The sequence below is a fragment of the Symphalangus syndactylus genome, chromosome 2 (assembly GCF_028878055.3).
Source record: "Symphalangus syndactylus isolate Jambi chromosome 2, NHGRI_mSymSyn1-v2.1_pri, whole genome shotgun sequence".
NCBI lineage: Eukaryota > Metazoa > Chordata > Mammalia > Primates > Hylobatidae > Symphalangus > Symphalangus syndactylus.
The window spans coordinates 52201101-52219577 of NC_072424.2; the positions used below are offsets into that span (position 1 = coordinate 52201101).

Below are 18477 nucleotides of genomic sequence, written 5' to 3' on the forward strand. Positions count from 1 at the left end.
CATTTTGGTTAGCATTACAGAAAATCCTTGGGACAGTAAATTATTGTACCCAGATAAGACACTAAAAAGGAACATATTTATTTAATCAGCATAGTACCACTTACGAGCAATTAGTGTGAGCAATGCCAAGGTCAGGAACAAACCTACAGCAGATAAATTTTATAAAATGCTAAGATTATCTTTGTCATTAAAAGCTGGGCTCCAGCCTAACCTCTGAGTAGGAAAAACACAGCTAGTTCCATATCTGTCCATCCTTTGCCTATTCATTTGACCCTTTATGAGCTGAACTATCCCTAGATGATAGGTGAACATTTAGTAATGTACAGAAGCTAACAACACAGTGTGCTGATAAGGTGATAAGTGTGACTGACAGTTCACTATAAAATGAGACAGATGTAAAACGGTGGTAACATTTCATCTGCCACCAATCTCAAGAACAAACTGTCAGACCAAATCCTTCTTAAGATTGCTTTTTTTCAGCCTCACTCTTCAAGTCACACTGAATGTCAGAGTGGCTAGAAGAGCAATGCCTCCTTAGTCCTAAGGCATGCTTTATACAGTAAAAAGAGGAGGGCTAAGTGTGGGTAGGCAGGACGAAATCAGATGGTATACTCAGGAGACTAAATTCAGACGAAAGGAAACAATAGGATGTAAAACACAGCACAGAGCTGAAGGCTCTAATGACATCTGATCAAAGCTATGCAATCTATAAATCTAAAAGGGAAAGTTTCAAATGATGAAAGGTCTTGAGAGCATTGGCACAGGGAAAAAAACCAAGGCTGCATAGTAGTCTCTGTAAGATTATTATATCCACTGCTATCATTGTTCTCATCAGAGTCTACAGATGTTCCTATCAGGTAACTATGAAGTGATAAGACCGATTTTCAAAATCCATACATAAAAGCCATTGTTGATACTTTCGATGCAATACCTCAATTATCATTGCTATCAAAAGAGAGAGTCTCTATTTCTCCCGATCCACAACGGAGAACGTCAAATGATGGGTCAGTAATGGGTCCCAGCTGATAGCAGGAGGCCATAAACCTAGGAAAGAGGCAACTCTAAGAGTTTGGCAGGCAGCCAAACCAGGGAGACTAGAAACTCCCAAGGCCAGGAGATGCTTTACTATAAATAGGTGCAATCGTTTTTAAAAATAGAACATGGATGCCTCCCATGTTAGTGGAGAAACATCTTCTCCTTTCATCACTGCATATTTTTTACTTTCAGGTTAAATTTTATTTCCTTCAGTCAAATGCTACCAGATGAATTAATGATTAAACAGAAAAAATGATTTTCAATTCATTAAAATTGGATTATAAAGACAAAATTGTGTATGTCTGTAATGTGTCTTTTTAAAACTGTATTTATTTTTTATTGTGCAACATAGCATAAAATTTACCATCTTAACAATTTTATGTGTATTGTTTATTTAACAGATTTTAAAAATTTTCTTGGAGATTTTGTGCATTTAAAATATTTTTTTAAAAATGTTAAAAGACAAATATTACCAAAAGAAGCATACATTAACACATCTAGAACACTACAAGTTTAAGGCTCAATATATTCTTCTGCACTAGTTTTATTGTGGTGGGGGTGGGTGAGAGGGAGGGAGCTGGGGAAGAGAAGGTAAAAAATGATTTATCAAATTTTAATATTTAAAAATTTTGCAAAATTATGAAAACATAATATTAAACCCTTAATTACTCTGAGTAGTTTATTACACAGTATGTAAGTGGCTGGTGAAGAGAAGCATCTAACAGAATTATATTTATTCATTTAAACAAATATATTATGCAAATATATTTGTATAACTTAAGCCTATTTTATTTTCAATTCATTGCTGTTCTCACTTGTAAGGATGGAATAATAAATGGGAAGATAAAATATCCTTATTCCCATTTATTAACTGGTAGGTAATCTTTACTCAGTTGGAGAAGCAAACCCTTGCTGGGTACTCTCCAGAAGCCTGTACCATACCCCACCTCCTACACTATCATAGGCCAGTACAACACATTACCATTAAAGATAAAATAAATGCTTATAATACAACATTAAATTGGGGGTGAGAGAAAAATTAAAAAATACAAAACCATACCATCTACATTCCCAAAAGAGAACTAGAAACAACTGTTAAAAGTGGTGAGACTCCAGACAGTAAGATGTAAGGTGATTTTCCTTTTTACTTTTTCCTCTATTTTCCACAGTTTTTATAATAAGGGAAAACTGCTAAAAAAAGAAATGAGGCTGAACATAATTATCACAGTGATAAAGATTTAGAAGGAGATGTAGACCTTGTTATGTAGAAAGGAGAGACACACTGGGGGCACGAGTATAGAACTAAATCAGAACCACTGAGACAAGAATAAGAATGCCATGTTCAGAAGACAGTCTCTATTCCAGTTCCCTGAAACTTCATAGGTTTCAAAAGAATAAACTGAAATGAAATGAAAGGTGAAAACATAGGTAATGGCCAGACTCTGAAAGGGCTAGGCTTTATTAATATTTATTCTGTAAGCAATTGATTTAGTTATCTTTTAATTTTTTAGCTTGTAATTTCTCCCTGTATTCAGGTACCTACTAAGTTTTGAAGAAGTTAAAATATTTCTTTCCTGTCTCCAATTTTTCTGGCAATGCAATACTTTCAAATAAATGCAGTACTCTAGAAAAAGTATTGTTAAGTACCACAAAAGTAATATTCCAGAAGATGAAGAATAACGAAGTGTATGGCTACAGGCTAATGGTTTCTGTGGCTCAAGACTACATGTCTAATCAAATTTTTATCCTAACATTCTGTTCTGTTTTCTTCCTCCAAAATTCAGATAATTCTAATCAAATAAATAAGAATTAGACAAAAAGATGTGTGATTTTGAAAGATAAATCTGACTTTGGATAACTTATAATTAAGAAAACGCTAATTTCTGATTCACTCGATCCTGTATTTTACTTTCCACCTAATGGGATTAAAACTTTTCTTCATATACATAACTATATTATTTCCTTCTGGCATCCAAGTAAAACCTGAGAAAAAGGTCTTGTGTCTACAGCAGTCCCCCTTACCTAACGTTTTGCTTTCAGTGTCTTCAATTACCTACAATCACGGTCACAAACTATTAAATGGGAAATTCCAAAAATAAGCAATTCATAAGTTTTAAATTGCACATGGTTCTGAGTAACATGACGAAATATTGTGATGTGAATCATCCCTTTGTCCAGCACATCCACGCTTTATACGCTACCCACCTGTTAGTCACTTAGTAACCATTTCACTTATCAGATTAAAAATCATAGTATATACAAGATTTGGTATGACCCAAGGTTTCACTGGCTACATCTTGGGACATATTCTCTGCAGATAGGAGAGGGACTACTGGATACAGTTGGCCCTCCATTTCCATGAGTTTCACAAGTTCCAAAACGCAAAACTTGAATTTGCCATGACAGGGTACTACATTGAATCCACAACAATAAAGGAATCTGCAGCCATTGTACTGTATTACTATAAGTAATCTAGAGATGATTTAAAGTATATGGGAGGATGTGCAATAAGTTATATGCAAATCATATGCCATTTTAAATAAGGGACTTAAATATCCACAGATTTTGGTATCTGTGTGTGTGTGTGTGTCTGCAGGGGTGGGGTCCTGGAACCAATCTCCCACGGGTACTGAAGGACAACTATATTCAAAGGAAGCCTTGACTGATCTCACCGGTGCCCTTCCGAGGATCACATAACAGGCAGGTTTTCATTCTTCTACCGAGACCCAGTTTCATGGACCTAGATTTTGAATCAACAATTCTCAAGTGAGAAGTGATTATGCTTCCCAAGGGGCATTTAACAATGTCTCTGAAGACATTTTTTACTGTTAGGACTGGTAAGATGCTGCTGAACATCCTACAAGAAACAAAACAGCCTCCTGGCCACTCTATCCCTAATGCCAAAAATAGCACTTGGTATGTAGTAGGTACTCAGAAATGTCCAAAAAGATTTACATATGAGGAAACTGAGGCACAGAGTAGTTAGATATCTAGTAAACAGTAAAGTTGAGAATCAAATTAAAGTCTTGTAATCAAGAATAGGTTTTTCTATCTGCATCTTGTAGTAGTTTGTTAATATTTTTCAAAAGGCTTTTAAAAGCCTATATCCTTTGACTCAGCAACTCCAGTTTTAAAAATTGATTGTAAGAAGTTATTACACAGTTGTACACAGATTATGTATACAGATTTTCATTATCCCAAAGAGAGAGAAACTTTAAGCAGAGTCTTACTGTGCTCAGTGGAAGGCAAATTATGCTACATCCATTTGATGGAATGTTAGTAAAGACAGAAAGGCACAGTATATGTATCAATAAGAAAAGGGGAGCCAGGTGCAGTGGCTTATGCCTGACTTGAGGCCAGGAGTTCAAGACCGGCCTGGTCAACACAATGAGACCTTATCTTTAAGAAACTTTTTTAAAAATTAGCCGGGCATGATGGCATGCTCCTGTAGTCCTAGCTACTTGGAAGACTGAGGCAGGAGGCTTCCCTTGGGCCCAGTTTGAAGCTACAGTGAGCTATGATCACACCACTGCACTCCAGCCTGAATGAAATAGTGAGACCCTGTATCTAAAAAAGAAAAAAACAAAGAAAAGTCAGTTAAAATATTGTCAAATGACAAAGGGACAGAGTAGGTTACAAAATAATATGTATAATATGATCCCATGTGGATATATATATTTCCATGGGAAACAATTAGGAAGGATGAACGCCAAGGCATTAGTGATCATTTTTTCTAAGTGGTAACATTCATTTTTTCTTCTTGCTTACATGTATTTTGTGACTTCTTACAAATATATATGGTTTGAATATTATGGGGAAGTAGAAGAAAGAGACTATCAAAAACCTACTAGGAGAGATAGGCACATTGGTGTATGCCTGTAGTCCCAGCTAGTCAGGTGCAGGAGGCTGAGACAGAAGGATCCTTTGAGCTCAGGAGTTCTACGCATGCCTGAGCACCACAGAAAGACCGTATCTCAAGAAAAAGAAAAGAAAGAAAATACACTTGGAGGAAACATACATTTACCAATTTCTTGGTTAAAGAATAAGAAACGCTATTCATTTACCAAACAAGACAGAGTATTTATTTTTACTTAGGGGTACCACTGTAATCTTTCCTGCTTCAGAGGGAAAAGATTTTTTCTTTTTAAATGCTTCCTAGCTAAAGAAAGATGGGGAGTTGTTAACAGCAACTAGCATTCTATACCATAATAAAACTTGGGCAACAGGGAAGCAACACTAAAATGCTTCCTAAATCTAATATATAGTGATACTGAATCTATTATTTCCTTTAAAAATCTATAAACAAAAGATCATCATCAAACTAATCTTCAAGATCTAGCTTTAAGCTAGAAATGCAAAGAATTGAGGAAAATATAAAGAATCTTCCAAAACTATTTATACAAATGTTCTGTGAGACATCTGCTGCATTTACTCACCTATACCATGTTTCTATGATTTTTATAAAAGTATTATTTATTGAAAATATCTTGTTCTAAAATGCATTCACGTATCATATGAAAGGTTTATTTAGCTTAAATTACAATGAGAGCTTGGTGGGTGTGTAAATGTATCTGTCAGATTGTTAAACAACATAACCTATCAATCTAGCATCTGGCAATGAGCCATTTAATGATTTACTAAGAATAATTTATTTGATTTACAACTGGTTGTTACTTTTACATGGTTATATTAAAATTTCAAGTTCAACAGATTTGCAATTGTTATCTTGTGCTTACATTAATAGGTTAGCTGACATATTTATCAAGTACAAATGTATTTTTTAAATTGTATTAACATAAAAGGTTTGTTCAATGAGGAAGTTTGATGGTTGTTTTCATTTCTTTCCCAACTAATTTTTTTTTAATCACTATTCATCTACATTATCTTGTTAAATACCCAAATACTTGCTGTATCTTGAAATAAATGTATTGATGCTGGTAAGTATGTATTATCAAAAGCAGTGGTCTTCTCTTACAGTGTCACTGCTTCTCCACTTTTCTTCCTGGAATTTTTATTCTACTTTTATATACTTTGTGAATTGATTTTCTCTTAAAAACGTCAAGAAGCTAATGGCAAATATCTGCATAAGAGACATTATTTTACATTAAAAAATATCACAATACATACTTTAGGGACTCTATGCCAATAAAAACAATCTATTTTAAACTAAGAATACTCCACCAAGGCATATATACAAGAAACCAGTAAGTGTACACACACACACACACACACACACACACGCACACACACAGAAACAGCCTGCACTAGAAATAAATGGTTATATTTTCTCCTAAATTAGACTTTGTGTTTTAACAGAAAAAAAAAAAAAAAAAAAAAAACCTGATTAAAGAGAGCAGTAACTAAGGTAGGCGAGAAATCAGTTTGAAATAATAATGAGGAAAAGTCACTGAATAAAAACTAATTATGTAGCTATCTGAAATCCACCTTTAAGGATACTGTTAGATGATGTTTGGAATCAGCCCCTATGTTCAATAGGTGAAACAAGCAATTCTAAATTTAAAGTTATTTATTGGCAGAAGAGGCTCTAGAGATCATCGAGGCAAATCTTATCATTTAATAAAGAAAGAAAAGGAGGCTCTGGACAGTTAAGTGACTGATGGATCAGGAGCTAGAGCCTGGCTCTCCACCTGACCCTGCTTCTTCCACGGCAACCATTTCTCACTGTAAGGAGTTGGGGAAGAGAGTGTCTCAACAAATTGGGCTATCTGTTTTTAAAAATAAAGTTTTCATGGAACACATTCACTTACTGCTTTTATGCTACAAGAAAAGAGTAGCTGTGAAAGACACCTTAAGGTCTACAGCTTAAAATATTTACTATCTCGTTATTCACAGAAAAAAGTTTGCTGATTCCTACATTACAGATTTCTTAACACATGATCAGAAGTTTCAGAACTGAATACATAATAAGTACGGCTGACCCTTGAACAACATGGGTTTGAACTGCGTGGATCCACTTACATGTGGATTTTCTTCCACTTCTGCCACCTCTGAGACAGGAAGACCAGCACCTCCTCCTTTTCTTCCCCCTCAGTCAACTCAACATGAAGATGATGAGGATAAAAACTTTTATGATGATCTACTTCTACTTAATGAATAGTAAATATATTTTCTCTTCTTTCTGATTTTCTCTAGCTTACTTTAAGAATATATTCTTATATATAATACACAATTAAGAATATAGTATCTAATACATGTGACATACAAAATATGTATTGACTATTTATGTTATTTGTAAGGCTTCCAATTAACAATAGGCTATTAGTGGTCAACTTTCTGAGGAAACAAAAGTTATATGAGGATTTTCAACTGCACAGCGGGGGTCAGGGCCACAACTCCAGCATTGTTCTAGTGCCACCTGTATATATAACATGTTGTAATAAATAGTACTATAACCAGAAAAGAGTAGCAATCATCTTAAAAAGGCTTAACTTTTTTCCCAGCAAAGAATTGATTATTTTCCATGTTTAATGCTTTGATATGTAAACCTTTGAGAAAACCTATAAAACTTAGAAACTTCCAAAGGAGAAATTAAAATCTGATTAAACTGAAAGATAACTCATATAACATTCCTTTAATAGAGTACTCCTCATCTACAGAAACATATTTATAGATCATTGATTACTTGAGAGACAACCTAGTACATAAATCTAAACTAAGTGACTTAAATAGAAATGTCCAATGAACGACAGAGTATTTTAGAAAAAATGAAATTTACGCACAATTTTCTACTGGTATATCTTAAGCGTAAAAGAGAGATATCTATTTAAATATCAAAGGCATCTGCCTTATTAGTCACTTGATTCATTATATTTTTAGGTTTTACCTTTCTCCTCCCAGAAAAAAAGTAAGCCTAGCTCCAACTGACACAATTAGTAATGGTTTCTGGAACACTACAAAAATGTAAACCTCAATGAGACTTAGGTATAAACAAAATACAATTTAAACAAAAGTAGTAGACTGCTCAAGGAAAACAAGTTTACAGAAGGAAGAAGTTGCTAACTAGAAACTAACAAATCAATGAAAGTTATTAATTCCCTAGATAGCACAGTATGCGATGAGGTTATATATGAACACAGTTCTTTTATAGGGAAGCCTGGATAATTCATTATAAATTATGTAGAATGTACAACAGCACTTTAAATTGCAATGAAGAACCTGAAGACATATATGTCAAATAGAAATACGCACACACGCGTGCGCGCGCACACACACACACACACACACACACATACACACAACACAGGGCTTGAAACCAGAAGACTTGGGTTCAAATTCCTGAGCTGCCAGCAACTGGTAACACTGAGCAAGTCACTCCTGAGAGACTTTAGGTCCTTCCAGGATTTAGTTTACTTCTTTATAAAATAAGGAACTTAAACGAGATAAGCATGATTCCTTCCAAATCCCAAAAATGTTTAACTGCTTATTAAGCTATTACTACATGTCAAGAACTATATTAATGGCTTTAATTACCTACAGAATTAAGTTTGACTTGAAAAAACTAATTCTAGAATAAATAATCCCTATTGAGCATCTTCTTTCATACTGATAAAGAGGTAGATCTTCACCCAAGATGGCCGAATAGGAATAGCTCCAGTCTGCAGCTCCTAGCATGATCGACGCAGAAGATGGGTGATTTCTGCATTTCCAACTGAGGTACCTGGTTCATCTCACTGGGACTGGCTGGATAGTGGGTGCAGCCTACAGAGGGCGAGCTAAAGGAGGGCGGGGCATCACCTCACCAGGAAGCACAGGGGGTCACGGATTTCCCTTTCCTAGCCAAGGGAAGCTCTGACAGACTACTTGGAAAAACGGGACACTCCTGCCTAAATACTGTGTTTTTCCCATGGTCTTAGCAACCGGCAGACCAGGAGATTCTCTCCCGTGCCTGGCTTGGCAGGTCCCACGCTCACAGAGCCTTGCTCACTACTAGCGCAGCAGTCTGAGATCGAACTGTGAAGCTGCAGCTGGGCAGGGGAGAGGCATCCACTATAGCTGAGGCTTCAGTAGGTAAACAAAGTGGCTGAGAAGCTCAAACTTAGCGGAGCCCACTGCAGCTCAGCAAGGCTCACTGCCTCTATAGACTCCACCTCAGGGGACAGGGCATAGCTGAACAAAAGGCAGCAGAAACTTATGCAGACTTAAATGTCCCTGTCTGACAGCTCTGAAGAGAGCAGTGATTCTCCCAGCACTGTGTTTGAGCTCTGAGAATGGACACACTTGCCTCCTCAAGTGGGTCCCTGACCCCTGTGTAGCCTAACTGGGAGATGCCTCCCAGTAGGGGCCGACAGACACCTCACACAGGTGGGTACCCCTCTGGGACGAAGCTTCCAGAGGAAGGATAAGGCAGCAATATTTGCTGTTCTGCAGCCTTTGCTGGTGACACCCAGGAAAACAGGGTCCACAGTAGACCTCCAGCAAACTCCAACAGACCTGCAGCAGAGGGATCTGACTGTTAGAAGGAAAACCAACAAACAGAAAGGAATAGCATCAACATCAACATCAATAAAAAGGACATCCACACCAAAACCCCATCTGTAGGTCACCAACATCAAAGACCAAAGGTAGATAAAACCACAGAGATGGGAAGAAACCAGAGCAGAAAAGCAGAAAATTCTAAAAACCAGAGCGGCCTCTTCTATTCCAAAGGATCACAGCACCTCGCCAGCAACAGAACAAAGCTGGATGGAGAATGACTTTGACGAGTTGACTGAAGTAGGCTTCAGAAAGTCGGTAATAACAAACTTCTCGGAGCTAAAGGAACATGTTCTAACCCGTTGCAAGGAAGTTAAAAACCTCGAAAAAAGGTTAGACGAATGGCTAACTAGAATAAACAGTGTAGAGAAGACCTTACATGACCTGATGGAGCTGAAAACCATGGCACGAGAACTTTGTGACACATGCACAAGCTTAAATAGCTGATTTGATCAAGTGGAAGGAAGGATATCAATGAATGAAGATCAAATTAATGAAATAAAGCAAGAAGACAAGATTAGAGAAAAAAGAGTAAAAAGAAATGAACAAACACTGCAAGAAATATGAACTATATGTCTGACTGGTGTACCTGAAAGTGATGGGGAGAATGGAACCAAGTTGGAAAACACTCTGCAGGATATTATCCAGGAGAACGTACCCAACCTAGCAAGAGAGGCCAACGTTCAAATTCTGGAAAAATAGAGAACACCACAAAGATACTCTTCAAGAAGAGCAACCCAAGACACATAATTGTCATATTCACCAAGGTTGAAATGAAAAAAACAAAAGTGTTAAGAACAGTCAGAGAGAAAGGTGGGGTTACCCACAAAGCAAAGTCCATCAGACTAACAGCGGATCTCTCAGCAGAAACACTATAGGTCAGAAGAGAGTGGGGGTCAATATTCAACATTCTTAAAGAAAAGAATTTTCAACCCAGAATTTCATATCCAGCCAAACTAAGCTTCATACATGAAGGAGAAATAAAATACTTCACAGACAAGCAAATGCTGAGAGATTTTGTCACCACCAGGCCTGCCTTACAAGAGCTCCTGAAGGAAGCACTAAACATGGAAAGGAACAACTGGTACCAGCCAATGCAAAAACAGGCCAAATTGTAAAGACCATCGATGTTATGAAGAAACTGCATCAATTAACGGGCAAAATAACCCACGAACATCATAATGACAGAATCAAATTCACACATAACAATATTAACCTTAAATGTAAATGGGCTAAATGCCCCAATTAAAAGACACAGACTGGCAAATTGGATAAAGAGTCAAAACCCATCACCATCAGTGTGCTGTATTCAGGAGACCCAACTCACGTGCAGAGACACACATAGGCTCAAAATAAAGGGATGGAGGAAGACCTACCAAGCAAATGGAAAGTTAAAAAAAAAAAAAAAAACAGGGGTTACAATCCTAGTCTCTGATAAAACAGACTTCAAACCAACAAAGATAAAAAGAGAAAAAGCCATTACATAACGGTAAAGGGATCAATTCAATAAGAGCTAACTATCCTAAATATATATGCACTCAATACAGGAGCACCCAGATTCATAAAGCAAGTCCTTAGAGACCTACAAAGAGACTTAGACGCTTACAAAACAATAATGGGAGACTTTAACACCCCACTGTCAATGTTAGACAGATCAACGAGACAGCTTAACAAAGATATCCAGGACTTGAACTCATCTCTGCACCAAGTGGACCTAATAAGACATCTACAGAACTCTCCACCCCAAATCAACAGAATATACATTCTTCTCAGCATCACATCACATTTATTCTAAAACTGACACATAATTGGAAGTGAAACACTCCTCAGCAAATGTAAAAGAACAGAAATCACAACAAACTGTCTCAGACCACAGTACAATCCAATTAGGATTAAGAAACTCATTCAAAACTGCACAACTACATGGAAACTGAACAACCTGCTCCTGAATGACTACTGAGTAAAGAAATGAAAGCAGAAATTACGATGTTCTTTAAAACCAATGAGAACAAAGACAGGATGTACCAGAATATCTGGGACACATTTAAAGCAGTGTGTAGGGGGAAATTTATAGCACTAAATGCCCACAAGAGAAAGTAGGAAAGGTCTAAAATTGACACCCTAACATCACAATTAAAAGAACTAGAGAAGCAAGAGCAAACACATTAAAAAGCTAGTAGAATGCCAGAAATAACTAAGATCAGAGCAGAACTGAAGGAGATAGAGACACAAAAAAACCTTCAAAAAAATCAGTGAATCCAGGAGTGGTTTTTCGAAAAGATCAACAAAATAGATAGACTGCTAGTAAGACTAATAAAGAAGAAAAGAGAGAAGAATCAAACAGACGCAATAAAAACTGATAAAGGGGATATTACCCCCAATCCCACAGAAATACAAACTACAATCAGAGAATACTATAAACACCTCTACGCAAATAAACTAGAAAATCTAGAAATTGGTAAATTCCTGGACACATACACGCTCCCAAAACTAAACCACGAAGAAGGTGAATCTCTGAATAGACCAATAACAGGCTCTGAAATTGAGGCAACAATTAATAGCCTACTAACCAACCAAAGTCCAGGACCAGATGGATTCACAGCCAAATTCTAGCAGAGGTACAACGAAGAGCTGGTACCATTCCTTCTGAAACTATTCCAATCAACAGAAAAAGAGGGAATCCTCCCTAACTCATTTTATGAGGCCAACATCATCCTGATACTAAAGCCTGGCAGAAACACAACAAAAAAAAGAGAATTTTAGACCAATATCCATGATGAACATCGATGCAAAAATCCTCAATAAAATACTGGCAAACTGAATCCGGCAGTACATCAAAAAGCTTATCCAACATGATCAAGTTGGCTTCATCCCTGGGATGCAAGGCTGGTTCAATATACGCAAATCAATAAACATGATCCATCACATAAACAGAACCAAAGACAAAAACCACATGATTATCTCAATAGATGCAGAAAAGGCCTTTGACAAAATTCAACAGCGCTTCATGCTAAAAACTCTCAATAAACTAGGTATTGATGAAATATATCTCAAAATAATAAGAGCTATTTATGACAAACCCACAGCCAATATCATACTGAATGGGCAACAACTGGAAGCATTTCCTTTGAAAACTGGAACAAGACAAGGATGCCCTCTCTCACCACTCCTATTCAACTTAGTGCTGGAAGTTCTGGCCAGAGCAATCAGGCAACAGAAAAAAATAAAGGGTACTCAATTAGGAAAAGAGGAAGTCAAATTGTCCCTGTTTGCAGATGACATGATTATATATCCAGAAAACCCCATCGTCTCAGCCTAAAATCTCCTTAAGCTGATAAGCAACTTCAGGAAAGTCTCAGGATACAAAATCAATGTGCAAAAATCACAAGCATTCCTATAAAACAATGACAAAGAGCCAAATCATGAGTGAATTCCCATTCACAACTTCTACAAAGAGAATAAAATACCTAGGAATTCAACTTACAAGGGATGTAAAGGACCTCTTCAAGGAGAACTACAAACCACTGCGCAACGAAATAAAAAAGGACACAAACAAATGGAAGAACATTCCATGCTCATAGATACGAAGAATTAATATCGTGAAAATGAGCATAGTGCCCAAGGTAATTTATAGATTTAATGCCATCCTCATCAAGCTACCAATGACTTTCTTCACAGAATTGGAAAAAACTACTTTAAAGTTCATATGGAACCAAAAAACAGCCCCCGCATTGCCAAGAGAATCCTAAGCAAAAAGAACAAAGCTGGAGGCATCATGCTACCTGACTTCAAACTATACTACAAGGCTACAGTAACCAAAACAGCATGGTGCTGGTACCAAAACAGAGAGATAGACCAATGGAACAGAATAGAGGCCTCAGAAATAATACCACACATCTACAACCATCTGATCTTTGACAAACCTGACAAAAACAAGAAATGGAGAAACGATTCCCTATTTAATAAATGGTGCTGGGAAAACTGGCTAGCCATATGTAGAAAGCTGAAACTGGATCCCTTCCTTACATTTCACATGCAAATTAATTCAAGATGGATTAAAGACTTAAATGTTAGACCTAAAACCATAAAAACCCTAGAAGAAAACCTAGGCAATACCATTCAGGACACAGGCATGAGCAAGGACTCCATGATTAAAACACCAAAAGCAATGGCAACAAAAGCCAAAAATGACAAATGGGATCTAATTAAACTAAAAAGCTTCTGCATGGCAAAAGAAACTACCATCAGCGTAAACAGGCAACCTACAGAACGGGAGAAAATTTTTGCAATCTACTCATCTGACAAAGGGCTACTATCCAGAATCTACAAATAACTTAAACAAATTTACAAGAAAAAAACCACATCAAAAAGTGGGCAAAGGATATGAACAGACACTTCTCAAAAGAAGACATTTATGCAGCCAACAGACACATGAAAAAATGCTCACCATCACTGGTCATCAGACAAATGCAAATCAAAACCACAATGAAATACCATCTCACGCCAGGTAGAATCGCGATCATTAAAAAGTCAGGAAGCAACAGATGTTGGAGAGGATGTGGAGAAAACAAGAACGCTTTTACACTGTTGGTGGTAGTATAAATTAGTTCAACCATTGTGGAAGATAATGTGGCGATTCCTCAGGGATCTAGAACTAGAAATACCATTTGACCCAGCCATCCCATTACTGAGTATATACCCAAAGGATTATAAATCATGCTACTATAAAGACACATGCACACGTATGTTTATTGTGGCACTATTCACAATAGCAAAGACTTGGAAGCAACCCAAATGTCCATCAATGATAGACTGGATTAAGAAAATGTGGCACATATACACCATGGAATACTACACAGTCATAACAAAAGGACAAGTTCATGTCCTTCGCAGGGACATGGATGAAGCTGGAAACCATCATTCTCAGCAAACTATCACAAGGACAGAAAGCCAAACACCACATGTTCTCACTCATAGGTGGGAATTGAACAATAAGATCACTTGGACACAGGGTAGGGAACATCACACACCGGAATCTGTCAGGGGGTGGGGGGCTGGGGGAGCGATAGCATTAGGAGATATACCTAATGTAAATGACGAGTTGATGGGTGCAGCAAACCAACATGGCACATGTATACCTGTGTAACAAACCTGCACGCTGTGCACATGTACCCTAGAACTTAAAGTATAATAATAAAAGAATTAAAATTAAAACAGAAACAAAATTAGACACGATGAAGAAATAAGGTATTTGCAAACACTTAACTGAAAAAGGACTAGTATCTCCCATACGTTAGGTATATGTGTATAGAGAGCTACAAATCAATGAGGGAAAGCAGGCAATCCAACAGAAAAATAGGCAAAAGATCTGAACCAAGCCTATGAAAAGGAAGATTTTTGTTTTTTATTCCCTTCTGTATTTTTTTTTTAAAGGCTGTCTGGCTGTGTTACCCATTTTAGAGTGCAGTGGCTATTCACAGGTATGACCATAGCACACTGCAGCCTCAAACTCCTGGGTTCAAGTAATCCTCCCACCTCAGCTTCCCAAGTAGCTGGGGACTACAGAGGTGCACCATCACACCCTATTTAAAGTTTCACTTTTTAAAAAACACGTGCCTTATTATCACATGTATTATTTTCATTTTTAAATGTAAAATAAATGAAGCTATAGTGGAAAAAAAGAAGGCAAAAAAGACATGAAAAGGCACTGGGCCTCATTTTGTAGTCAAGAAAATGAACAGTAAAAATTTAATGAGATACCATTACATACTCACCATATTGCAAATGCTAAAATCCCTGACTGACAATACTATGTGTTACAGAGAATGTGAAATTACTTTGACGGTAAGAGTACCTTTGGTATACACTTTGGAAAAAAGTTTGACATTATCCAGTAAACTTCAAGATGCACATACTTTATGATGCAGAAATTCCACTACTAAGTCACCCTAAAAACATACAAGCTTAGATTCCATATACAAAAGTTTCAAACCAGCATTATTTAGAATAGTTAAAACCTGTATATAATCCAAATGTTCAACAGCAGAATGGATCTTCTTTCTTATATACAGTACTTCTATTACATACTTTAAATGGATGTACTTTGCAGTATCCTTTTTATGCCTCAATAAAGTTGATTTTTAAAATTTCAACAACTAAAATCAAGGATGCTCCCTTTACTGACAATTCTCTTAGTATGATTCCATGCTCTTATGATGAAATGCATTCAAAGCCAAGCCACCATAAATATTTAACCAATCCCTTTACAAAGCACAACGTTCTCACTCGCTCTAGTTCGCCTAATCACATCTATCCTGCATATCACTGCTAAAACAATTTTCAAAAAAACCCTTCTGAATTAGGAGTACCATGTGCTTTAGAATTTGAAGTGCTGCTCACAGCCTTTCCTCCCCTCAAAAGAATAAACATCTACAATTTGAGTTCAATCTACCACTCTGGTCTTATTTTTCACTACTTTCTATACATAGACAAATCCCTTTCTTCAAATTTACTATTTTTCTAAACATTTTATTTACAATTTTCATACATTCTTCAGGCTGCTCTCTTCAACATGTACCCCTATCTTCCACTTTAATCCTACCTATGTTTTAAGAGGTAGCTCAAAGGCTACCCTTAAGCACAGAGTCTTTTCTGAAGTCCCTTTCATTTATGTTCTCTTCATTCTCTAAAATTCCAAGTCTTCTAAGATTGATTGTGTATGAAAGCTAAACACCATTCTCTATGTCATTCACAGAATACCTGTCTCCAAGGAACTCAGATGGTTTATACCCACACATATAGATACTTGATTACAAATAATACAGAGACAAGCTAGAAGGACATGCTGAGCACACAGCATTCACTCAACAACTGCTTGTTGAAAATAATGATTATTTATATATTATAAATATTCAGAAAGTCACTAATATATAAGTATACAAATAAAATGGTAATCCTAATAGGTTATTTTTAAAAAAAGAATTTTACCTTTTCAGCTGTAAGTGGTTTTGCTGGCTTTTCTGGCTCCTTTTCTCTCTTTTTCTCTTCCTTTTTTTTTTCCTTTTCTTTCTAAAACACAGCCCAAAGTTTTGATAAGTTTACTTTTTTAAAAAATGGCATTTTTTCACTCATCTTTATTAGTTTGAGTCATCATTTGAAAAAGGTAGAAATATTCAGTAATTACAATATCTATGTGCTACTGAAATATAATAAACAGTAAATTCATATTCTCATTGAGGTTATATGCTGATGACATTAAAGAATATCTGTTAAAAAATTAAGACAGAGGCACAGTGGTAGACAATTTAGAACTTTTTTGATATAGTAGGGTTAGTTTCGTGTTTGTTTTAAATAAATGAGATCTGCATTGAATTAATTCTCACTATATCCTTTTATTAGGTTAGACTTCCTAACAGCAATCACGAAATTGAATTTTGAATGAAAAAAAAAAAAGCTAAGTGGTAGAACAGACTTCTTTATTTCACAAAGATAAATTATAATAGGCAAATACAAGGGGAAGACTATAAAATCAGCTTTTTTTAATCACAAAATATCTTCAGTCCATTATTACAGATTTTGCTTTAAAAAAAAGGGGTAAGGATGGAGAGCCAAGATGGCCAAATAGGAACAGCTCTGGTCTACAGCTCCCAGCGTGAGTGACGCAGAAGACGGGTGATTTCTGCATTTCCATCTGAGGTAACAGGTTCATCTCACTAGGGAGTGCCAGACAGTGGGTGCAGGACAGTGGGTGCAGTGCACCATGCGCAAGTCAAAGCAGGGCGAGGTATTGCCTCACTTGGGAAGCACAAGGGGTCAGAGAGTTCCCTTTCCCAGTCAAAGAAGGGGAGACAGATGGCACCTGGAAAATCGGGTCACTCCCACCCTAATATTGCCCTTCTCCAAAGGGCTTAAAAAATGGCACACCAGGAGATTCATTCCCACATCCGGCTCGGAGGCTCCTACGCCCACGGAGTCTCGCTGATTGCGGCACAGCAGTCTGAGATCAAACTACAAGGCCATAGCCAGGCTGGGGGAGGGGCGCCTGCCATTGCCCAGGCTTGATTAGGTAAACAAAACAGCTAGGAAGCTCGAACTGGGTGGAGCCCACCACAGCTCAAAGAGGCCTGCCTCCCTTTGTAGGCTCCACCTCTGGGGGCAGGGCACAGACAAACAAAAAGACAGCAGTAACCTCTACAGACATAAATGTCCCTGACTGACAGCTTTGAAGAGAGCAGTGGTTCTCCCAGCATGCAGCTAGAGATCTGAGAAAAGGCAGACTGCCTCCTCAAGTGGGTCCCTGACCCCCCAGCAGCCTAACTGGGAGGCACCCCCTAGTAGGGGCAGACTGACACCTCACTCGGCCGGGTACTCCTCTGAGACAAAACTTCCAGAGGAACCATCAGGCAGCAGCATTCACGGTTCACGAAAATCCGCTGTTCTGCAGCCACCGCTGCTGACACCCAGGCAAACAGGGTCTGGAGTGGACCTCCAGCAAACTCCAACAGACCTGCAGCTGAGGGTCCTGTCTGGTAGAAGGAAAACTAACAAACAGAAAGGACATCCACACCAAAAACCCATCTGTACAACACCATCATCAAAGACCAAAAGTAGATAAAACCACAAAGATGGGGAAAAAACAGAGCAGAAAAACTTGAAACTCTAAAAACCAGAGCACCTCTCCTCCTCCAAAGGAACGCGGTTCCTCACCAGCAACGGAACAAAGCTGGACGGAGAATGACTTTGACGAGCTGAGAGAAGAAGGCTTCAGATGATCAAACTACTCCGAGGTACAGGAGGAAATTCAAGCCAAAGGCAAAGAAGTTAAAAAGAATTAGACGAACATATAACTAGAACAACCAATACAGAGAAGTGCTTAAAGGAGCTGATGGAGCTGAAAGCCATCGAGAACTACGTGAAGAATGCAAAAGCCTCCAGACCGATGCGATCAAA

General features: G+C 37.5%; 1 protein-coding gene across 10 annotated transcripts in view; it reads right to left on the bottom strand.

Moving 5' to 3' along the window:
* SMAP1 (small ArfGAP 1) overlaps positions 1–18477 on the bottom strand; it is a 187621-nt gene that overhangs the window by 52928 nt on the left and 116216 nt on the right. For 8 of the 10 annotated variants that reach the window (XM_055256971.2, XM_055256991.2, XM_055257006.2 and 5 more), the window contains one exon: positions 16516–16596. The exons of the other annotated variants lie outside the window; for them this stretch is intronic. In XM_055256971.2, coding sequence (XP_055112946.1) covers positions 16516–16596 — 81 coding nt within the window. The remainder of the gene's footprint in view (positions 1–16515; positions 16597–18477) is intronic. 10 annotated transcript variants of the gene reach the window in all.